This window comes from Lygodium microphyllum, chromosome 19, assembly GCF_053477565.2.
Source record: "Lygodium microphyllum isolate KBCC chromosome 19, Lygodium_microphyllum_v1.1.10, whole genome shotgun sequence".
NCBI classification, from domain to species: Eukaryota; Viridiplantae; Streptophyta; class Polypodiopsida; order Schizaeales; family Lygodiaceae; genus Lygodium; species Lygodium microphyllum.
This window is the reverse complement of record NC_141153.1, coordinates 78,839,656-78,864,418: the sequence shown is the minus strand read 5'-3', so window position 1 is coordinate 78,864,418 and position 24,763 is coordinate 78,839,656. Positions and strand designations below refer to the sequence as shown.

The 24,763-nt window shown below is 41.3% G+C and overlaps 1 protein-coding gene across 3 annotated transcripts in view; it reads left to right on the top strand.

The window, feature by feature from the left end:
* Window positions 1-19,297, top strand: part of LOC148020071 (kinesin-like protein KIN-7K, chloroplastic) — a 96,133-nt gene extending 76,836 nt beyond the window's left edge. For 2 of the 3 annotated variants that reach the window (XM_087700348.1, XM_087700350.1), the window contains 3 exons: window positions 18,385-18,535; window positions 18,650-18,763; window positions 18,834-19,295. In XM_087700348.1, coding sequence (XP_087556474.1) covers window positions 18,385-18,535; window positions 18,650-18,735 — 237 coding nt within the window. In that variant the 3' untranslated portion in view covers window positions 18,736-18,763; window positions 18,834-19,295. Of the gene's footprint in view, window positions 1-18,384; window positions 18,536-18,607; window positions 18,764-18,833 lie in introns of all 3 variants that reach the window. The other variant, XM_087700349.1, reaches the window with a different exon arrangement.
* Window positions 19,298-24,763: the final 5,466 nt, after the last annotated feature.

Sequence of the window (24,763 nt, the reverse complement as noted above, 5' to 3'; positions counted from 1 at the left end):
GACTTTCACTAGGCTAGAGAGGAAGTGTGAGACAGTGGTGGAGGTGTCAGAAGTGGAGCAACGGTGGAAGCATAAACATGTGCTGAAATAAACTGCTGAAACACAAGACAAAAAGAGAAAAGAAAAGAACACGATACAGATGAGAACTCAGATGTATGCACGGGAAATGGAATCCATATATCTGAACACGAGACAGTCGCATACAACAGTAAGTCACTGGCTGCGTGGGCACTGGCACTGGCTCCTCTCTCCACAGAGTCTGCAGATGGTGAAGATGATGTGATTGACTGAGGAGGAGCCACTGAGTATAAATAGGCTGAAAAAGTGGGGAGCAATAATGCTGGTCGGACAGCATTAAAGCTGGCCGACTGGTGCATAAAATGCTCCACTGGCATAAAATGCCACACCAGAAAAATACCTAAAATACCTAATAAAAAAATGCCCAGCCCAGATCAAGCTCAGACTCACACATGAGCTGACAAATACTCTGCTAACACCCTCTCTCAGATCATGAGTGATCTGATACAATACAATGAAAAGAGATCAGAAACTATACAACATAGAACCACCAAGTAGAACCATGGATACCCAAGCAGTGGGTGATCAAGCCACCACCAAGGTGCCTCGGAGAGAACCTGATGTCGATGTCGATCGTACCAAATACCCGAAAATAGAGAAGATCATAGCATGTCTCTGTGTCCATCATCAATGTCTCGCAGGAGCATACAAGACCATCCTGTCAAAAATGCCTCTGAACATATGTGACCATGGATTTCCGCCTTTGGCCAGACCGCCAAAGTGTCCCCTCATGTGAGCTCCAGACGAAAGCCTCCCGCTCTCTGTCAGATAACCAGCTCATCATGAACCTGGATGTCAATCCCAGCTCCAGGATTTGATTCCGCCAGACTGAAGTCGATGCGTCAGGGATGTCCCTCTCTGGAACCTGTGCACCTGTATAAAAATATAGATGAGGCGCGGCTGCCCCATCTGAACACCTGCTCACACTCCCTCTTTGGCACAAGAGAGTCGTGAGGGATGACCTCATCACCACCACTAGAAAGCAGCCGAGGAAGGGGCTACCAAGCCCTTTCCGCGATCCGAAGAAGAGGATCCCTTCCGCGCCTTGGACTTCACCTTGGACGGAGGATCGGAGTCGGAGTCTGATGAAGGAGAGGACTCATCGGTAGAGTCAGCATCCCGCTTCGTCTTCTGCTCCTTCTTCCTGGAAGCCGCTAACTTCTTGCAGTCCTTCCGCAAATGTCCCTTCTTGCCACAGTGGTAACACTGGGCCTTCGACTTCTTCTTCCCGTCACCCCTCTCTGAAGCTACATAAGCCTCGCCTCCATAATGTGCCGGAAGCCGCCCCTGTAATCTCAAGGATATCTCATGCTCAAGAAGCATCGAGGTCATATGTGTAAAACTGACAGGAGTCGATGATGTCTGCGCCCGCAAAGCATTGGCCACTCCATCAAACTCCGGGGGGAGCTTGTAGAGAACCGTCCCGACAAGATGCACCTCGGGAAGAGCAGATTGCATGTGTTGAAGCTGGTCCTGTACCTGCGTAACACGAAGAAGAAAAGATTGAATAGTATCTGTCGGCTCAAACTTCATCTGCTGGAGCTGGCCATAAAGTGTGACGGCCCGCATGGTGGAAGGTGCCTCGTACATCTGCTGCAACTTCTGCCATACTTCAGGAGACGTCCTACAGGAGGTAACCGCCGGTAAGACCGCTTTAGAAATACAGCGAAGCAACGCCGAGGAAGCACGGGCATCGTCCGACTCCCATGTGAGCACCGCTTCCTCATGGTTGTCCTCATCAAAGTCGTTAGGAAGAGGAAAACGACGGAGAGGTCGAGCAATAGCTCGACAGACGATGTACCATAGCCGCTTCTGCACAAACCAAGCTTTCATGACAGCACTCCATGTGAGATAATCAGGTCCATGTAACTTATCATCAGTGGAAGTGCACGGAGGAGCCATATGGAGAGGATAAGAAGAGAAGTAGAATTTAGAGATGGAATTTAGAGAGGAAACACAGCCAAAACACAAGCACAGACTGCAGAAAATGAGAGTTCACATGCAATAGAACCCAAAATCTGATCAATAGAAGACAAAATCTGCTGCAGAAAGTCAAAAAATCAGTCAAAAACTGCCAAAAACAGAGAAAACGGCCTGAAGTAACAGTCACCCAGCTACGAGAGATGCTGAATCAGCAAAACGTAGGCTGTAAACTGGAGAAAAACAGGTAGAAAACTGTCGCCAGCAGCTGCAGATGAAAAACGCAGGCAGCAGAGGGTGCGTAGGCAGCAGAGGGTGCGGAGGCAGCAGGCGATGGCAAAACTGCAAAAAACGCAGGCTGAAAACAGCCCCAAAACAGGTCGCCTGGCTGCGACAGCAGTCGTCTGATCAGCAGGGGTACAAAACAGTCCTGAAATCAGCAAGAAAACACAGCAGAAACACAAATCCTGAAAACTGATACCATGTCAGAAGTGGAGCAGCGGTGGAAGCATAAACATGTGCTGAAATAAACTGCTGAAACACAAGACAAAAAGAGAAAAGAAAAGAACACGATACAGATGAGAACTCAGATGTATGCACGGGAAATGGAATCCATATATCTGAACACGAGACAGTCGCATACAACAGTAAGTCACTGGCTGCGTGGGCACTGGCACTGGCTCCTCTCTCCACAGAGTCTGCAGATGGTGAAGATGATGTGACTGACTGAGGAGGAGCCACTGAGTGTAAATAGGCTGAAAAAGTGGGGAGCAATAATGCTGGTCGGACAGCATTAAAGCTGGCCGACTGGTGCATAAAATGCTCCACTGGCATAAAATGCCACACCAGAAAAATACCTAAAATACCTAATAAAAAAATGCCCAGCCCAGATCAAGCTCAGACTCACACATGAGCTGACAAATACTCTGCTAACATGCTAACAGGAGGTTGGGTATGCAAGCCTCATCTATCAATATTTTGCTCCGAGTGTGTTCTAACATGAGAGGGCATCTTTGGTGGTTCGGCCAAAGGTAGGGAGGTCATGATGTGATTTCCATAGAGCTAGTTTGTGATTGGCATCAGGAATCAACTATTTATACTAGAGTAGTTAAGGATTAGTATGATTAGTTGCCATATTTTGGTAGTGATGTGTATAAGCACACTTAGGACCATCGGGGCACTTTTTTCTCTCTTTAGGAGATTCTTTTTTCCCAACCTTGTATATATGTCTATTTACTTTTAGGGCATACTTAGTTGTGTAAATCTTCTCTATTGATAGCTCTCAATACACTTTGTGTTGTGCTCTCAGAAGGGTTTTTTTCTCGGTGTGAATGCTTGTCAGTGGATGTGGTACTTAGTACCTTAGGGATTGTGCTTCCATTCATCCTCACATAGCAGATGTGATCTTCCAGCACACTCTTCTCTCTTGCTATTTACTTGTTCACTGTGAGTGTGTGTGTGTGTGTGTGTGTGTGTGTGTGTGTGTGTGTTGCTGAACCATAACCTCACAGTGGCAAGATTTTTGTTAGTAGAGATGTGGTATTTGCTGAACATGTTGCTCTGCCTATGGACATGTTTGACAATTCGTTACCTTTATTTCAGCAAAGTGCACCTGATTTTGGTCAATTTCAGTAGAAAGTAAAGGGTACCGCTTGTACCAACCCTCCACCAACAAGATTTTTGTTAGTAGAGATATAGTATTTGTTGAACATGTTGGTTTGCCTATGGACACGTTTGACAATTCATTGCCTTTATTTCAGCAAAGTGCACCTGATTTTGGTCAATTTCAGCAACCTATTGAGGGTTTAGAACAGCAAAATCAGCAGTAGACACATGCTAAACAACAGCTTGATTTTTAGCCCATTGATCAAGGCATTGCTAATTATGAAGTGGCCAATGAGAGGGCTGCTATTCAAGAAGCTAAAACAGTCCCTAGATGGTTGTTAGGTACATTACAGGACAACAAACAGCCCGTTCCTCTTGCTAGCAGAACTAGAGTAGTCACTCACCATGCATAGGGTAACTTGATTGCGCAGGCACTTGTAGCTACTGCATGCAATGAAAAACTTGTTTCTTTACATGATGCTTTAGAAAGTGAACATTGGATGGTGGCTATGCAATCAGAAATGGACTATATTGATAAAAATGGCACATGGGAGCTATGTGACTTACCTGGTAGCAAGTGTGCTATAGGCACTAACTCTACAAATTAAAACGTAGATCTAAAGGTAACATTGATCACTACAAGGCATATCTTGTTGCCAAAGGGTACGCTCGACAGCACTTCATGTATGACTACCATTCATAGTGCTATTGCTTTGGTTGCTCATTATGATGAGACTTTTGCATGTACTTCACATATGACCACCATGATGAGACGTTTGTATGCACTTTACGTATGACCACCATTCTCAGTGTGATGAGATGTTTGCACACACTTCACGTATGACCATGATGAGATGTTTGGACACACTTCACGTATGTCCACCATGCGCAGTGTTATTGCTTTGGCTGTTCATTATGATGAGATGTTTGCACGCACTTCACGTATGGCCACCATTTGCAGTGTCATGATGAGACGTTTGTATGTGCTTCACGTATGACCACCATTCGCAGTGTTATTACTTTGGTTGCTCATTATGATTGGCATATACATGAGTTGGATGTGAAGACTGATTTTCTAAATGGTGATCTTTGTGAGGAGATTTATGTCACTCAACCTCTTGGCTTTGTTCATAAAGGGTCAAAAAGTAAAGTATGTCATTGTGTGTTGCTGAACCATAACTTAACACTCTCAAGCTTATTCTTGTCCAAGTTGTGTACCTGTGTTTCTACAACCCTAAATCTATTTGATTTTCTCATATGGGGATGAGATTAGAGGAGCATTCACATATGGATAAATATTATAGGGGAGCCTTGAGGGCTTGGCATCATTAGATCTTTTATTTAGGTACATTTTGGCCTCCATTTGCACTACTACTAGTGCTGGTAGGCTATTTTTTTCTTATTGTGCAGAATTTCCAACATCAAACACTTTTGTAGGTAAGAGCCCTTACAGTCTCCTTCATAATGAGCTACATAGCACAAGTTGGTTTTTGTATATTTTCCTTTACATAGGCAACTTTTGCATCAAGTACAGTCAATGGCCATGGTTGGAAACCACGATATATTTCTTATGTTAGTTGTTCAGGGCAAGTTGGATGGAATCAACTATCCCTTGTGGGCTTATGTAATGTATCATGTATTACTTACAAAGGGGCTTTGGACATTGTACATGGAATTAAAAGACGACCTAGTGGTATTTCACTAGTTGCAAGTGCAAGTGAAGGCAACAGAAGCATATACTGTTAAGGATGTTGTAGGTTTCAGTTTTGTTTGAATGAATGCTAGAGCACCACCACCACCTACTCCTAAGCAGATTCATTGGGATGACAAAGATGCAAAGGCTCATGCTTTGATTTTATTATCTATTAAATGTATCACGATTCCACATATTCACTTATATAAGACATATAAGGATGCTTGGGATACTCTCGCATGTTTGTATTAAGGAAGAAATGAGACCCATGTTTCTTGCTTGCTTAAGTAGTTAGAGAGTGAACATATGGATGAAGGTGACTCCATTGACACTTTTTTGAGAAAGACCAAAGATCTTAAGAAACAGTTGTTTGCTGTAGATCCGATTTTGCCTAACAGTTCACTTATGCATTGTCTCAATGGTCTTCTTGATTCTTATTAGAATTTTGCATCTACTCTTCATTTGATTATGAAAGGCAATCCAAATGCTTTGTCATTTGATAAGTTGGTTTCTATTTTGCTTCAAGAAGAATAATCTAGGCAAAATAGATCCATCATGTGTATTGCAAACGAAGCTTTTGTAGCTAATTGGAAAGGTAAGGTAAAGCTTTCTCTTCTGCTAGTAAGTAGAAATTTGCAAATGTTGCTCAGACAAAGAAGCCTGAAAAGGATGAGAATAAAAAAGAGAGTTAGATGTTTGAGGTATTGTAAGGCAAAAGATCATGTCATTAAGCATTGTCCTAAATTGGTTATGAAAGAGACTTAGAAGAAAGAGGCTAGTATGTTTGTTGCACACGTCTCTCCTTCCAAGTCAGAATCTACAAGTGTTGTGTAAGATACAAAATAGGCATTTAGTGCTCAATGCAATTATGACTCTTTTTTATGTGATTCTTGCATGTCTATTGTGGTTCAAATGTTCAGTACTTTGACAATGTTGCCACAAAGCATATTACTTCTCTACACAATTTGCTCATTTCTCTAGAGTGCCCCTAAAGGTAGTACTGTGATGTGTCAATAACTTCTCTTTTCCTATCAAAGGAGTTGGAAAAATTGTGTTGGCTATTGTTAATAGAAGTACTTTGACGTGAGGTTTTCCTTGGAGATATATTTTATTGATATTTGTGTTCATTGGTTCAAGTCCTACTATACTTAAAAACATCAAAACTATTGCTTTGTTAGCTTTCTATGCTACCTTGGTATTTCTACTAAAAGTCGTTATTCTAAGTTGTTTACTAGCGTCACCCTTGTAGATGCTTTGTATGTATCGGAGATAAAAAAGAGTTTCTATCAATTTCTCCACTTGTGTAGATTGGCTTGATTGTGAAGTTTAGCACATTTGATCCCATGAGAGACATGGATATCCATATATCTAGTATAAACAATAAAGCTATCATCTATTGATGTCCCAAGTCATCCTCGTCCCCAACTGATATTAACTATGCCTCCTAGTTGTTAGAGTTTGGCATTCAAGGGTTGTGTTTTCAGCGTTCAAGGGCGAGCAAGAGGCTGTGCATCAGAACAAGGTTGAGGCGAGGGTGGGCGTGTGAGAAAGGAGAAGATTTGTTGAAGGTGTTGCTGATTTTTGTTGTTAGAGAAGGAAGAAGGTTGTGTTTTGGGCCTGCAAGTGCAGATTTTACCTTTTCATCGTCTTCGGCGGGTGAAGAAGGCGCGGGATGAGTAGCGAGGAGCCCTAGTAGGTTGCTTTCATATAGTAAAAGGGGGCTGCTTTTTGTGTTTTGCACAAGCATTGTAGGTGAAGATATCTTTTGGGGCCAAGATAGTGTCTAGGCGATCATGGCCTGAAAGGTGCCTGTGTTACCGGCTCTTCCATTAGATCAAAAGCTCGATAGTGAGAACTACCACATCTGGCGGGTTATGATGCTTGCCATTGTGGAGTCCTATGATTTGGCAGAGCTTGTTACAGAGACTATTCATGATCCTTCTTCACATGACGAGTCCCGACTCTCTTCTAGTGATAAGTTGGAGTTGGCAAAGACTCAGGCATATTGGGACAAACTCAATGCTTGCATTCACTTGTTTCTATTTCTCTCATGCACTATAGTTGTTATCTCTTATATTGAGCATTTAACGGTGGCTCGAGAGATAGGCCGGAGCTTTGTATAATTGCATGGCTGTCATGAAACGAGTTTCTTTGGAAGTGCAAATAAGGACCATGAGTGTCAACAAGTCATCTACTATTCAAAAGTATATTAACAAGCCGCGGTAGCTTGAAATGCAGGTACAAAAATCACTTTTGAAGACATGGTGATAACTCTTATTTTGCAGTTATTGCCTTGTTTTAGTGGTTTTTATTCCACCTTGATTGCTTCAGGGCGGTTTGAGACTCTTCAGTGGAGGAGTTGGTTCCTATGGTCTTGGACTAAGAGGAGCAGCTGAAAGGGATCAATGCTTCTAAATTTGAGGCCTTGGTTGGACAATCCTCTCAAAAGAAGGGGGAAGGACCCAAAGAAGGAGGACAAATCAAAGAAGGATAAGGAAAAGGAGTCCACTTGTCACATATGTGGCAAGATCGGTCACTGGAAGAAGGATTGCCACTACAAGGGGAAGAAGGAGAAATCTTCAAAGGATTCTAGAGCGGTGGCTGCTCACTCATCAGTTGCTTTTCTCCACTTGGAGGTGGTTGAGGAATTGAATCTAAAGGCCTCTAATGCAATGTTGACAGCCCCATACACTCCGGAGTGGATTGTTGACAATGGTGCCTCACGGAAGACGACTCCTCTTGCAAGTGTTGCACATTTGCGGCCTTTGCATTGCCGAATTCTTGTTGGTGATAGTTCTTCTATTCCTATTTAGGGACGTGGTGACATGTATCTTATTCTAGATGGGCGAGGTGGTGCCCATACATTCGAGGTGCTTTATGTGTCGGCCTTGGGATACCATCTACTTTCAGTGCACAAGATTTGTGCCCTCGGCCTCTTGGTCGAATTTGATGTGGATTCTTTTCAGATTCTTGATCGTGGATCGAGATAGGTTCTTTCTTTAGGTTATGAGGAGAATGAAGTCTATAAGTTGCGGTCTTCTTCTGTCTTGACTTCTTTTCTTCTTACCTCTCAAAGTCAATCCAAGCTTTGGCATGCTGAATTTGGCCACCTCAACTATGATTACCTTCAGAAGGCATCTAAGGGACAACTTGTTTGAGGTTTGTTGGATATTGTGGTGAGCTAGCAACCTTGTGTATCTTGCATCCCTGAAAAGCAAACTCATGATGCTATTCCTAGCAAGGCTTTGAGGCGGTCTTCAGCACCCTTGGAGTTCTTTCTACCAATCTTTGTGGACCGATGAGGATGGAGTCCCTTAGACAGTAGCAGGATGATATGGGCTTATTTCTTGAAGTTGAAGTCAGAGGCTTTCTCCCACTTTACGGGTTGGTTGCTCTTTGAGGAGAACCGACCGGGCCAGAAACTAAAGACTTTACAATTAGATAAGAGCGGAGAATTTGTTTCTAATGAGCTTGCTCATTTTTGTGCACATCATGGTATTCACTAGGAGTTTGATTATAAAAAAACCTCTATGGAGAATGGCATATTGGAGCGGAAGAATTGCAGTGTGATCGAGATGGCACGTATCATGATGGAGCATCGTTAGACACCTCAATGTCTATGGGCTGAGGTTGTGGCTACTGTAGTTTACATTCTTAATCGATCCCCTACTTCTGTTTTTGTTGGTATGACCCCTTATGAGGCTTACTTTGGGTCTAAGCCAGATGTTTCTTATTTTTGGGTTTTTGGGTGTGATACCTATGTCCTGAAAACACATCGTGACAAATTTGAAGTGGCTTTCAAAAGACAGGTATTTGTGGGCTATAGCTTGCAGTTTCAAGGCTACCAATTGTATGATCCCATTAAAAGAGATGTCTACATGAGCCATGATGTTTGGTTTGTGGAAGTTCCAGCCTCAAAGGGGGGTGAGGAATGTTGGGATAAAGGCCCTTTATTCACCTTCGTGTATAGTACATTTGTATTATTTAGTTGTACATGTGAATATACCCTTACGTGCCCTAAGTATAAATACATTTTATTATTTGTGTGCCAACACATTGTTGGTACACCCAAAAATCGAATCGTACTCGCTCTATCTTGAAAGTCACTCTTACTCACCTACTCACTCCTCGAGCTGATAACATCCACAACAACTGGCATCAGAGATTACGGTTTAAGACCATCAGGCTGTGCAGTTGCTCGCGACAAGTGTGCAGACGGTGGAGTTCGTGCCCAGCAGGGAGTTAGGCGACCACGCTGTTGACCAGCGTGAACTAGTCGTTGGGACCAGAAGGGAGTCAAGTGACCGTGTTGCTGACCATCATGACCAGCGTGAACTAGGCAATGGCATCCAGTGGGTGGGTAGCAGGTGCACTAGATGTGACGACCAGCGGGCGTGAAATGGGGACTACGCGACGGCTATGGCGATTAGTTTGATGTTGTAGCAACGAGCAGGCGAGCGACGCGACGGGCAGGGTCAATGGAGCGCCTCTTTGATCCCTTATGAGGCTTACTTTGGGTCTAAGCTAGATGCTTCTTATTTTTGGGTTTTTGGGTGTGATACCCATGTCCTGAAAACACATCATGACAAATTTGAAGTGGCTTTCAAAAGACAGGTGTTTGTGGGCTATAGCTTGCAGTCTCAAGGCTACCAATTGTATGATCCCATTAAGAGAGATGTCTATATGAGCCATGATGTTCGGTTTGTGGAAGTTCCAACCTCAACGGGGGGTGAGGAATGTTGGGACAAAGGCCCTTTATTCACCTCCGTGTATAGTACACGTGTATTATTTTTGTACATGTGAATGCACCCTTACGTGCCCTAAGTATAAATACATTTTATTCTTTGTGTGCCAACACATTGTCGGTACACCCAAAAATCGAATCGCACTCGCTCTATCTTGAAAGTCACTCTCACTTACCTGCTCACTCCTCCAACTGATAACATCCTCAACAAATGGCATCAGAGATTACGGTTCAAGACCGTAAGGTTGTGCAGGTGCTCGTGACAAGTGTGCAGGCGGCTGGAGTTCGTGTCCAGCAGGGAGTTAGGCGACCATGTTGTTGACCAGCGTGAACTAGTCACTGGGACCAGAAGGGAGTCAGGCGACCATGCTGCTGACCATCGTGACTAGCGTGAACTAGGCGACGACGTCCAGTGGGCGGGCAGAAAGTGCACCAGACGTGACGACCAGCGGGCGTGAAACGGGGACCAGGAAATGGCTACGGCAACCATCTGACGTCACGGGCAGGCGAGCGATGCCTGCCCGTGATGCGAGCAGGTGAGCGATGTGACGGGCAGGTTAATGGAGCACGCTCCCCCCACGCGGTTAGTTCCTTTCAAAAAGAAATCAAAAGTTCTTTAATTTCCCAATTAAAGAAACCAAAATTTCTTCAATTTCCAATTAACCCCTTGCCTTAATGAGGGTTTACGCATGGTAGCATAGATTACAGATCTGTGCAAATCTCGCTTGGAAATTTGGGGGTTTTCCCAGATTTGATCCCATTTGTGCTTGGAAGTGACATTCGGGTCAGAAATTGCAGACATTGTGTGTGTTGACCTCAATTAAATTGGGGATTTTGCCAAATTTGTTAGAATTTCGTTCATTCAAGTAAAATTTCCTGACATTGGACCCGAAAAAATTGGGGCTTTTCATGTTTTGCTGAGCTGGGTGAGACTGACAGACATTTATGCACTGTTGACTTGGAATTTTGGCATATTGTGCAGAATTTGGAAAATTTCTACAGTATTTGTCCGTGTCGTGGCTGGTTTATGTAAAAACAACAAAGATTTATTACTCTCTTGCAGCTCCGTTCATTTACTCGTGTTCGTGATAAAATGGTTGTAACTTCTTCTAGTTCTAACATTAAGAGTTTGATGGAAATCAAGCGGTTTGATGGTCAAGGCTTTGACCTTCGGAAAGATCGTATGCAGGGATATTGTTCATAAAGAATTGTGAGGATGCTTTGCAGGAAGATAAACCTGCACAAATGTCTGATGCAGGGGCCAGAGTCAACAAAAAGGCTGTGGCTTACATAAAGATGGGTGTCACTGATGACATGTTGACAAACATGAAGGGCTTGGATACTGGTCATGCAATATGGGAGAAGTTGAAAACTATCTATGAGATCACCACACCTGTTAATTAGGTGCATTTAATGTGCAAGTTGGTGAATATGCGACTGGATGAGTCCAAGCCTGCAGCTGAGCACTTGAGTGCATTTACTGGCATTTTAAATCAGCTCAAGCATGCCCATTTGGATTTTGATGATAAGTTCAGGGCGATCTTTCTGATCATGACAATGCTTGATTCTTGGGAGACCTTGGTGGTTTCTCTTAGCAATAACCCCAATCTCTCATATGGTGGTGTGAGGGGTTCAATCTTGAATGAAGAAATTAGACGTAAGTCTAGTGGAGAAGGCAGCAAATCAGCTCATAATGTTAGAGGCAAGGCTGAAAAGAAAAATGCAAATGCTGGACAGAGAAGCAGAAGCAAGAGCAAAGGAAAGGAAAATAGTAATATTACTTATTATCAGTGTGGTTGGAAGGGCCACAAGAGGGAAAGAAGAATGCAGGAGAAAAAGAAGAAAGAGGATAAGACAGATGTATCTGACTCAGCCAAAGGCAAAAAAAAGGCCAATGTGGCTTCCAGTGTAGTCATAGAGAAGCTCTCGGATACAGAGGCTGACGTATTATGTACAGTTGATTATGATGCCCTTGTATGTCACATGGAGGATATGCAAATTACCAAGGCTGATGTGATTGATGCAATTTTGTAAGTTGATGATAGTGTCACTCAGACTGGGATTGTAGACTTTGGTGCCTTTTTCCATATAACTCCTTGCTTGGAGTGTTTCGCTATGTTCAATGCAGGTAGTTATGGAAAAGTATACCTTGGAAATAACTTTACTTGTAGCATTGATGGGATTGGCATTGTACACTTGTCTTTAGATAATGGGCAAGAGCTTGTATTAAAAGATGTCAGATATGTACCTAGCATCAAGAAGAGTTCACTATCTGTTGGTCAGCTTGACTTACATGGTTACACTACATTGTTTGGTGGTAGTTTGTGGAAATTATAAAAGGGTTCCATGCTGATTACAAAAGGAACCAAGAAGGACACTTTGTATTATTTTCACTGTAAAGCTTTGAATGGCAAGTTTCTTGCAGTTGCTAAAATTGGTTGTCATTTGGAGTTGACATAAGAGATTAGGCCATATGAGCTAGAAAGGACTTGATGTCCTTACCTCTTTGAAGAGGGTTTATGGAGAAGGCTCTACACTTGACTTTTGTAACGATTGTTCGTTTGGAAAGCAAATGAAAAATTCATTTTACTCTAGTGTCTCTCGTGAGTCGAATATCTTGGACTTAGTGCATTCTGATATATGTAGTATGCCCGTGAAATCGTTAGGTAGTGTTGCATATTTTGTCTCGTTTATTGAAGATTGTTCCAGGAAGATTTGGGTTTATTTGTTGAAAAAGAAAAGTGAAGTGTTGCTTTTTTTAAAACTTTTCATGCATTTGTGACCACTCAAACAGGTAGAAAGTTGAAATGTTTGAGAATTGATAATGGGGGTGAGTTCACATCTATTGAGTTTAAGTCTTTTTGTGACTTGCATGGAATTAAGAGGGAGCTTACAGCTCCTTACAACCCTTCTTTAAATGGGGTGGTTGAAAGATATAATAGGACTTTATGTGAAAGAGTGCAGTGCATGCTGTCCATTGCTAATCTCCCTCATGAATTTTGGGGAGAGGCACTTAAAACCGTGGTTCACAATTGCAACCGCTCTCCAAACTGGTCCTTAAATAATGGCATCCCTGAGGAGGTTTGGTCTGGCAAATCGGTCTCATATGACCATTTACGGATGTTCGGTTGTGATGCTTTTGTGCATGTTAGAGATGAGCTGAGGAGAAAACTTGACCCAAAATCCACCAAAGGCATTTTAATGGGCTATGGTGATGAGGGTGAATTTGGCTACAGAGTGTGGCTACCTCAATCTAAGAAAATTATTCGCTGCAGTAATGTTGTGTTTAATGAGGCAAAATTGCTGAAAGGTACTTTAGCCTCCAATGAAGACATGAAAAAGGTCAAATTTCAGAATTTGCAGCCAGCTATTATATCAAATGATGAGTCTCATGATGCTGTACCACAGGCTGAAACTGATGACCAGTTGGTTGTTTTTGAGCCAGATGATGATGGACAGCAAATAGAAGCACAAGGAGGTCATGGACAGCAAGATAGACTTGCTGATTATGCACAGAAGGAAGGGATTGACTTTCAAGAGGTCTTTTCACCTGTTGTGAAGATGAGCATTCTACGTGTGCTTTTTGCTCTCAGTGCTGTATTGAACTTAGAGCTGTACCAAATGGATATGAAAACAGCTTTTCTTCATGGTGACATTGATGAGGAAATCTACATGAAACAGCCCGAGGGCTTTGTAGTTCTTGGAAAAGAGCAGATGGTGTGTAAACTAAAATGCAGCTTGTATGGGCTGAAGCAAGCACCACGTCAGTGGTACAAAAGGTTTGACACTTTTATGCTCTCTCATGGGTTTACACGCATCCATGCAGATCATTGTTTGTACATGAAAAGGATACAGATGGCAGCCCCATGATACTTGTTTTGTATGTGGATGATATGTTGCTAGCTGGAAAAAGAAAGACTAGCTTGGATGCTCTCAAAGATCAGCTGAAATCAGCTTTTTCCATGAAAGATTTGGGGAATGCAGAGCATATTTTGGGCATGAGGATTCGTAGGGATAGAACATAGAAATTGTTATTCTTATCTCAAGAAAAGTACATTGAAAATGTACTAGACAGATTTAACATGGCTGAAGCTAAGCCTTTTGGGGCTTAAGCTTAGTAAAGCCAATAGCCTAAAAGATGACATGGAAGCCAATGCTATGAAGGGAGTCCCTTATGTATCAGCTTGTGGCTCTCTTATGTATGCTATGGTTGCTACTCATCCAGACATTGATCATGCAGTGGGAGTTGTCAGCAGGTTTATGTCAAATCCTGGCAAACCACATTGGAAAGCTGTCAAGTGTATTCTTCGATATCTAAAGGGTACACAAAGAAAGTGTATTTGCTATGGGCAGGGTGCACTTAGTTTGCAGGGTTATTGTGATGCATACATGGTAGGTGACTTGGACACTCGTAGGTCCACTAGCGGGTATGTCTCTATAGTTGCTGGTGAGGCCGTTTATTAGTGTTCCAGGTTGTAGAACACCGTAGTGCTGAGTACTACTGAAGCTGAATTCATAGCAGCTACTAAAGCTTCTAAGGAAGCTATATGGTTGAGCAGACTTGCAGAGGATCTCGGCATGTCTATGGGTAGTGCAGTGTTGGGATGTCTAAGGAAGCTATATGGTCAAGTAGACTTGCAGAGGATCTCGACATGTCGATGGGTACTGCAGTGTTGGGATGTGATAGTTAGAGTACTGTGTATTTGGCTAAGAATACCATGTATCATTCACGTACAAAGCATATAGATGTGTGATATCACTTTATAAGACAGATTTTGGAAGATGGTCTAATTACATTGACCAAGATCAAAACACAGGACAACCTTGCAGATGTTCTTACTAAAAGTCTAAGCAAGGCTCAGTATGAGCATTGCATACGACTAGTGAGAGTTGGTTAGAGGTTCACTTCGGATCTTTAAGTGGGAGGTTGTTGGGGTAAAGGTCCTTTATTCACCTCCCTATACAGTACATGTGTATTATTTAGTTGTACATGTGAATGCGTCTCCTAAGTGTAAATACATTTTATTCTTTGTGTACCAACACATTGTTGGTACACCCAAAAATCGAATCGTACACGCTCTCTTCCGAAAGTCACTCTCACTCACTTGCTCACTCCTCTAGCTGATGACTTCCAACACCCTGTTCTTGGAGATCTCGGTGATAGCTGGGCACCCTCGACTGTTCCTTTGAAGCCTGTGCCTCTTGAGGACTCTTGTTCGAATGAGGAGTTTCGTTCTTTGCCACCAGTGGACTCACCGATTGCATCCCAACCGTAGGTGGACCTTCCAAAAACTTTAGCAGATGGTGAGCGACGAGGCAAGATTTGTCCTCCTTGTCATTGGGCTCGTGACACTGTTCGTGATGCAGGGATTGAGGGGGCCCTTGAGGAGGGTAACCGTAGGATGGCCCTCGACGTTCTCAGGGAAACCAGGCACACCACACCGAGCTTGTGTATACTAATGAATGTTTGATGACTCGTATCATGCATGATTGGAACTTCACCTTTGTGAAGGAGGCTTTACAGCATGATCATTGGCGGAGAGCGATGGAGCAGGAGCCGGAGTCAATTGAGAGGAATGGCTTTTGGTATCTTGTGGCGAAGCTTCCTCATAAGAAGATCATTGGAGTCAAATGGGTCTTCAAGACCAAGTACCACATGATGGCACATTGGACAAGCACAAGGCCTGCCTTGTTGCTAAAGGTTTTGCATAATGCCCATGCATTGATTTCCATGACACTTTTGCTCCCACAACTCGTATGGCTACTATTCGTGCCGTTCTTGCCTTGGCTAGCCATAGGAGATGGCCGGTCTATCAGTTGGATGTGAAGTTTGCCTTTTTGAATGGGGAGTTGAAGGAGGAGATCTATGTTGAGCAGTCTCTAGGCTTCGGATCTTCTGATTGTCAGGTGTGCAGGTTGAGAAAGGCTCTCTATGGCCTCAAGCAAGCTCATGGTGCTTGGAATGAGAAGTTTGACTCGTTTCTCTAAGAGAAATTGGCGTATCAGAGTTCCAAAGCCGACTTTAGCTTTATGTTTACACCTCAGGTGGAGATCGTGTGTTGTTTGTCGTTTATGTGGACAATTTGATTGTGACAGGTGACCATACTCAGATGGTTGAGGAGATGAAGGTAGCACTTCATGAGAAGTTTGAGACAAGAGATATGGGACTTCACTTTTTCCTAGGTCATGAGATCTATCAAATCCAAGGGAGATCTTTATTTCCCAACAGTGGTATATAAAGGAACTTTTGACTATGTGTGAGGTGGAGCGATGCAAGTCTCTTACGACTCCTATGGACATGAATTAGAAGGCTACAACTCATTTTGATTCTCCTTTGGTGGATGTTATCCGTTATAGGAAGTTGGTTGGCTCCTTGCTCTGGCTTCTCAATACTCGTGTTGACTTATGTTATGTTGTAGGTGTGCTGGCTTGGTTCATGGGTGAACCCAAGATGGTGAATTGGTAGGTTGCTCAACGGATTTTGAGGTTTCTTCGGAGGATCCCTAATCTTGGGATCTATTATCTAGCAGGTACAGGTGATGTAGACTTAGTACTTATAGTATGGAGTGATTCAGATTGGGCTGGCAATGTGGATCATCGGTAGTGCACGATAGGTTATTGCTTTACCTTGGGTGTCGGTGCTGTTTCATAGAGTAGCAAGAAGCAATCCACGATTGCCCTATCTTTGGCTGAGATGGAGTATTGGGCGGCATCTTCTACCACATGTGAGATAGTGTGGCTTGGCAGGCTCTTAGAGGAGCTTGGCTGCCCTCAGAGAGGTCCTACTGTTCTTCAATGCAACAATGAGAGTTGCATTGCCTTGGCCAAGAATCTTGTGTTTCATGCTCAGATGAAGAATATTGAGATCCAGTACCATTTCATTCGGAAGAAGATTCTAGCTGAGACTACTTCCTTGGTCTACTACAAGACGGAGTGTAATGTTGCAGACTTGTTTACGAAGGCGCTTCCTAGGCTTTACTTCGATAGCACTCCAAATCCCTTAGCCTTTTGCTGTGAGAGTGGGTGTTAGAGTTTGTCATTCCCTGGACAGGCAAGTGCAGATCTAAGCAGTTTCCAGCAGCTGTACTAGGCAATCCACATGGCAAGTCTACGTGGCAGGTCGGACAGCTTTTGTCCAGTTGGCTGCATTTAAATGCTTTGGGGTTCTAGGCTTGTGGAAGTGGCCCTTGCTGAAGGTAAAGGGAATATTTCTTGGTTGACTAATGAAGGTTCATAATATGGTAGGTCGAATAGGCTGACCAAGCCACCTTCGTAGGCTATAAAGGGAGATCCCTCTAAGCCATCATTTCAAATAGGCTGACCAAACCACCTTCGTAGGCTATAAAGGGAGATCCCTCTAAGCCATCATTCATCTATATTTCACCCAGTTGGAGTTTTTTGCGCTAGTCTTCATTTACCGTCTATCTAAATTGCCCTCTAAGCGTCACAATGGAAGCACACAGAGGTGAATAGAGCCACCTTTGTATTGTCTTGTTTGGGATTATAGAAGTTTCTATTCTTTTATTTGCTGTGTACTCTCTATTCCTTGCTCAAATTCTATACACTGTGCCATATAATTTTTAGAAGACACACATGAAATGGGCATGCGTGTGATTTTTGGTATCTACATTTATCAACAATACAAGATGATATCCAATCTAACAGTAGCTTGGAGAGAACTTGCACTATACACTATGAGATCAGAGGGAGAAAGCTTTGCCTCTTCTGAGAGGGGTTTGGACCATTACATAGGGTCAAGAAGTTGCAAGTATGATTGGTCTTGCTTGAGCAGAGATGGAACAGAGACACACTCCTGAGAAAGAGGAGAGTAGCACCTCGAGACTCACTGAGACAGAGGGTGTTCATGGACTTCCTTGCCACATGTGGTCAGTAAGCACTAGAGCTTCACCCTGTCCCTCCACTGCGGACTCTCCACATCCAGGCAAGTCATCTTCCTGAGGAGTCAGTGGTCACCTTGGAGAGAGCCATAGCCCTACACCAGGTGAGGCATCCTTGATCCCAGGACAACCCTGCTGCCTCCATTACAGACAGATTGAAGCCATTATTTGCCCACCACAGGAGCTGCATTTTAAATTTATGATGATTTTGGAGGGTGCTTGAGTTGTAAGAAATTTAAGGGGAGAAACGCTATGTGAAGTTCTGGTCATGTTGAAATAAAACTATGCTAACAACTTGTCCCCTTCATCTCTCAGCATCCATCACATAGATCATAAATTCATATCTTATGTAGAGTCTATTTCTTTTGCAGAATTTCTATCCTGATTTATGTATATCATTAGCAGGATTGTGCATAAGATTGATTGAGAACTGATTACATTTACAGGCAAAAGTGCAACACAGGCTAGAAAGAGAGAAGGAACATGAAGCACTTACTAGTATGGGTGTCCTTGATGATGAAATGAATGAGCATATTTGCAAAGTCTGTTACGAAGAGCCAACGGCTGCTGTTTTGCTACCTTGTAGACATTTCTGTTGTGAGAATTAAAACTAAACCTATCTTTTTTGTTTTGTTTTTTTCCTTTGTTGGAGGGGGGCCTATTTCACAGATGAATTCTAAATTTTGGATCACAATCATCGTCTTGTTCCAGTGTGCAAACCCTGTGCTGCAGCATGTAAAGAATGTCCACTTTGTCGGAGTGCAATCACTGATCGGATAATAGCTTTTACAGCTTGATGAAAGCTAGAGAGTCCTGCAGTGTCAGGTACATAATTTAAAGTTTCATCTACATAGCTCTTGAAACCATGAAATTTTATCAATTGGGTTTATTGCAGGTTTTGGTCCTTAAGGACTGGCTGAAGTATTTCGTGGTTACTCGATGCACAATTTCTGCATGGAGATCTGGAAGGTTTCTACCATGTTTCATATTTATTCTGCTTCCCTGTTTACCTGTAACGTGTAAAGAGCATTGACATTCTGCCATAAATATGTCAACTTGTTGTATGCCTTCTTTAGGTTGTATTATGTTTGTAATATAATACTTTAAGAGAGTGAGACGAGTCTCGTGCTGTTGTCTTTAACACATAACACAAATAAGTCCTTCAAACGGGAATTTTGCAAGTTTGGTTTGCATTTCAAACGTGCTGGTGAGCAGTAGAAGCATCAGTACACCTAGTGGGAATGCCAGTCAATAGTCACTTGTGCCAAAGCAGTGAACGAGTGTGGTGCTTCAGGCTTCAGCAACATTATTCCTATCTTTTGTTTTTCTTTTTATGTGGCACAAAAGAGTGTTGCCAATTACAGTTCCCAAATAACTCAAAGCAAGACATGAATTTAGATGGGTTTAACAGCAGAAAAATGAGAGACATAGCTGGATCTGCATCAAATGCACCGAAAGTTTCTCAGGGCAGTCTAAGGGGAGTGGGGATAGGAGCAAATCATAGATCCAATTGGACATATCATCCTGCCATCCGAAGAACAGGCTATGATACGAGCATGGGGGACCCTCTGAGCAAATAGTTGATAGAAGTCCAGCGCACTATCAAGGTACCATAGTGCTATCCTCTACAAAACCAGCTGATGGTAGTCGTTAAAAGGATGCCGCCTTATGGTTCCCAATAAACTCTGAAATTTTTGCATTGAATGTGTGCCAGCTACAGAACCTGATAGCTGGGTAAGGCTGCGAGTCCTGGCCTCTTCACATGACCTAGCTCAACTATTTTAATGGGTTACTCATGCATTTTATCATCATTAAAATGACATGGTGGTGGCTGCATAATATCTTCTTTGATTTAAGATGCCATAAGTGATAGTCCATTTTACACTTGACTCTCCATAGCCAAGAAAAAATACATTTCTTGGATCAAGCTTACTTGTGCCTAGGTATATGCATGAATGCCTTACAAGAGAAAACATAAAACTCGTTTGTCCCTAAAGGAGTTATGGTCTCTTGCCAAACCATAACTTATTTAGTATCTTTCCTTCCAATGGCTTGTTAGGGGACCTATTGATCAAATGCACTGCTATCTTTATAACTTTCACCCAAAATTCATTAATGGGACCAACGATAGAGAGCATTTTATGAATCCTTTCCTAAGTAGTCTTGTTCGTCTTCTCAACCACACCATTTTGAGAAAGATTCTCAGGAGTTGTGAATTCTCTCTTCATACCATGGATTATACAAAAGTTTGTAAAAGCATATAAATGTACTCTCCATTATTATTAGTCCTCAAGTGTTGAAGTTTCTTTTCTCATGACTAATTCTTAGCAAATACTAAGAACTTTTGAAATACATCCAATATATCACTGTCTTGCAAAGGGGATAACCCCAAATCTTTCTTGTGGCATCCTTTTTAAAAGTGATAAGAGTACTAGATATCACTATGAAACAGTGAAATAGTAGGAATTGGCCCATATAAATCACTATGAACCAAATCATGACATTTTGATTTTTTGCTTTTAATTTATTCATAATGTAAATGACAATATAGCAATTGCTCTTTGACCCAATTATAATGAAGAAAGGTTATTTTAAGCATCACACGCATGAGACACGTTTGCAATATACATGTTTCTTTCACTCAACAACTACATTTTGTTGTGGAGTGTATCTACATGTAAATTACATTTTTATATCATTTTTTAATAACGAATAAAAAAAACTCATTGAGGACATATTTTGCCCCTCCATCTAATCTTAGATACTTCATTTTCAAACATGTCTCTTTCTTAACCAAAGCTTTAAAGCTTTTAAAGTGAGTAAACATCTTACTTTTTTAATGCATAAGATGAATCCATACTTTTGAAGGAGTATAATACTTGCATCTACTCATAGTTATATCCTTCTTAGGACACCACCCATCAGATTGTATCGACTCAAGTGGTTTCTTGTATACATTCTTTTCATATGGAAATGCATACCTTGCTTACTTGCCAAATTAACATGTTGCATATACTTTGTGTACCTCATTGACTCTAGACTTTAACAAAACATCTGTACTTTATTTTCACTTTTTTCGAATGTTATACATTTACATGAGGAGTCTACTTATGCTAAATTTCAATATTACCTACAATACCTAAACCTTGTACAAACATAGTAGCATTTGTTTTAGGCACAATTATAGCAAGGGTAGACAATATGCCAGCATGCTTATCTTTTGTAGTCAAGGTGTCAACCTTTTTCAAGGTCCTCTACATAATCACCATCAAATGTTAATCAAAATTGCAATTCCCACTCTACAATTGACGTGTTTTCTCTTAATCTTAGTCTTTATATGCTATGTAGTAGCATTTTCTAGAGAAACTTTAGGTACCATTGTATTTTTTCCTAATACATAGTTTCAAATATATTTTTCATTCAAGAAATTCATCATCCTAAAACTTCTTAGATAGTAGTTATTCTTGTCAAGCCTTTTATTATTGACAATCTAGTTGAAATTGTAAGACATTCTAGCAAGCCAGAAATCTTATAAAAACTACAATATGCAAGGAAGCGAATACATTGTGTATTACAATGAAGCATATAATCTTATTCAATACAAAGATAAAGCACATTGAGATAAAGTATTGCTTCATCTGAGAGGTTCTTGAGAAGTACATTGGGCTTATCAAGGTCCATTTGGATGTTAACCCTACATATCTTCTCTTAAAGAGTTTTATCTTTTGAGGATTTCATGCATTCCATGTCTTTGGTGCAAGTTCAAGTATGTTGTCTACGACAATGAGTACTATGGGACTAGCACTCATTTTGGAGGAATGTAATGTAATCTTAAAGGAAGAAGCACACAAAAGTCAAGTTAGATCATAGCGAAGGGATATACGAATCAAAATGCTAGACTCATTTTGAAAAGAAATATGTTTTTGGGTTACATTATATTAGTTTAGGCATGTTCATATGCAATGCGCAACTACAAAGTATCCCAATTATTTCTTATAGTTTAATACTATTTGAGATTCAGGCTTGCTCCCATGAAATCTATAAAATATCTCAGAGTTGGATAGGGATACACAAAACTAGATGTTTTAGGCACTAAACTCATGTTCACTTTTCATAGGATTGGTTCAATTAACCTAAGATGTATAGATTGGACAAAAGAGGACCGTTTAAAGGCCAAAAAGGTGGGTAGAGCGACCAACTTATGGATTCTCTTTTTCCTGGAGTTCTTTTTTTCTTTTTCATCTACTATGGATTGGAGTATGAGAGGTGGAGTTGAGGTGAGATTGGGATATCTCTCTTTATTTTCTACTTTGTGTCTCTTTGTTGGACCTATCAATGTAAGCAGGTGCCCCTCTAGTCCCTATAGGTGCTTACACTATTTTGTAGATGATGGATGCTATCAATGATGATGTACATATCTATCAAAATGAGAAAAATCCTTTTAATGATACCATCAACCATGAGCAAGAAGATATGGGAGTTATTAATGTACAAAATACTCCTTGTTTGGATGAGGGCAATAATGTAACTCATGGTTCCAATGACTATCAACAATAATTATGAAATGAAATAAAGCACACGAATGAAGGTGCTCAACAAAATATCAATATACACTCAAAGCTTGAGAAGGTAATTGTTGCATTCACTTTTCTTAGTGACAAATTTACTCCTACAACTGTCACTACTCATTCTCATTTAGTCCCAATCGAGCCTACTTTGCCTAGACAACCAAATCAACATCATGGACAAAATTTTAAGATAGGTGAGTCATCAACGTTGAGAGATTCTTATAAGCTAGATCAAATGTAAGACAAGTACAAAGCAAGAGCTTAATTCACTCCAAGAAATAATGACTAGCATGAAGGGATTTATTTCAACTTGAGATAAGATGATAATTACCATGGATGCGATGCAATCCATTTTTCACATATTTGTACCTATAGCCCTTAAGCATGCTTGGGAGAGTTGAAGGCAACAATCAACCCATTCATAACAACAGCCATGATGAGAAAATATAATCTCATGGTCAAGCAAATATGGAGTACTGCTCTTATGGATAGCCATCAGCCAATGGGAATGGTCATAATCATTTTGGATAGCAAATGCATAGGCAAAACACATGGAATCAAGAATCACCTTGGCAACCCTCTTATGGATAGCAAACTAATAGTGGACAGTCATATCACTTTGATATGAAGTATTAAGAGAGAATCAATATCCCAAACTTCAAGGGAGATAACCCATCTCCTATGGAGTTAGAGGAGTGGATCAATAAGCTTGAAATGTACTTCACCTTGTATCCCTATATGGAGGAGGCTAAATTTTGTTATGATGCACTTTATCTTAAGGTGTATGCACACATATGGTGGAGTTACAAGCACTAGTAGAACTTGGTTGGAAGGCCATTAGGACTTGGTGACTTGCTTTTTTTGATCCCTCTAATCACACATTCAAGCTCCTCCATTGAGGATGGCGTTGCAAGGACAAGCCTCTTCTCCACCAATGGAGCCATCTGATCCACATAGCCAAGCTTAAACTCCATCTTGAGCCGAACCTCCTCGTTTGCTCATACACACTGTCCACATTACAAAAGTGAAAATTATAAGACTCCTGCAATCTTTTCATTCCTTGACTTTCTACTAGTTTAGAATTTGAGGATCATATGAAACCCATAGATTTGATCCTTTAGAATATCTATAATTCTTGTTAGAATGAGTTTTATAAATTGTATTTTAGTAAAATTTGGGCTCTATTTAGATAATCATACACTTCAAATTAACAACCCATCATTAAGATATGATTTATAGAACTTTTATCATGTTAAAACTAATTATAAAGACTTAAGAAAGTAGTTTTCGCCAAAGTATGCCTTCAAATCAACCTAGACTTGGGTCAAACTCTCTAGTTCACACTTAGATACAAACCTAACCTCTCTACAAAGTAATTTTCAATTTATTTGAAATTTAGATGCACTATATGTTGGGGGTTAAACATTGCCTCTACCTAGCCATCTACATTTTGTATACATTGCCCACACACCTATATAAATTGCAGGTGGTGGTTGCCCATCACTATCACTTTATTCTTTATTCTTTTTATGATAATAACATAAGGTGAAGGTGGGTCAACATTGTGGCTATTGGAGTTTTCACATAAATATTGTCTTGCTCTCTCTTACTTGAACCTCCATAGCTCTTGCTTTTGCTTGTGCTCTCATTTTTGCTCCACCTTTCAACTGGTATTAGAGTAGCCATTTGAGGAGTTTCACCAACATTTACTTTAGTTTGGGAAGAGAGCTTCATTTTCAGTTTTCATGGCAGCTACTCAATGAGGTATACATCAATCCGGTTGCTTCTTAGATCAACTCCACACCTTCCAATAGTGATTAGTGTGTTCTCTTAGATCAATTAAGCTCCAACAAGTGATCACTAAGCTTCAAGAAAGCATGCAGTACCCTAAGGACAGCTAGTATCAATTGCGCATGTCCTAGCTATCCCTCCTCAGCCATCTTCAGTCCCACTCTAGCTCTAAGTATTGCTCGAGCTTGGTACACCTTGATATTTTCTCCCAAGCACTTGTGGCTTATTCTTAAGCATCTTTTGGAGAGATTGATGGGAGCCATTGCTCTAGTGTTTAGGATAAACCTATTGTATACTATTTGGATAGCAAGCATTTGCTTAGTTAATGCTCTACTGATGCATATGGAGCAAGTTTGTTATGATTAGATGATGTATTGATGCTCTAGAAAGGATTTTGGATCTATTAGAGCTTGAATAACTCTTTTATTGAAGGGCTATTTGTTATACTACCTTGTGGCAGAGCAAT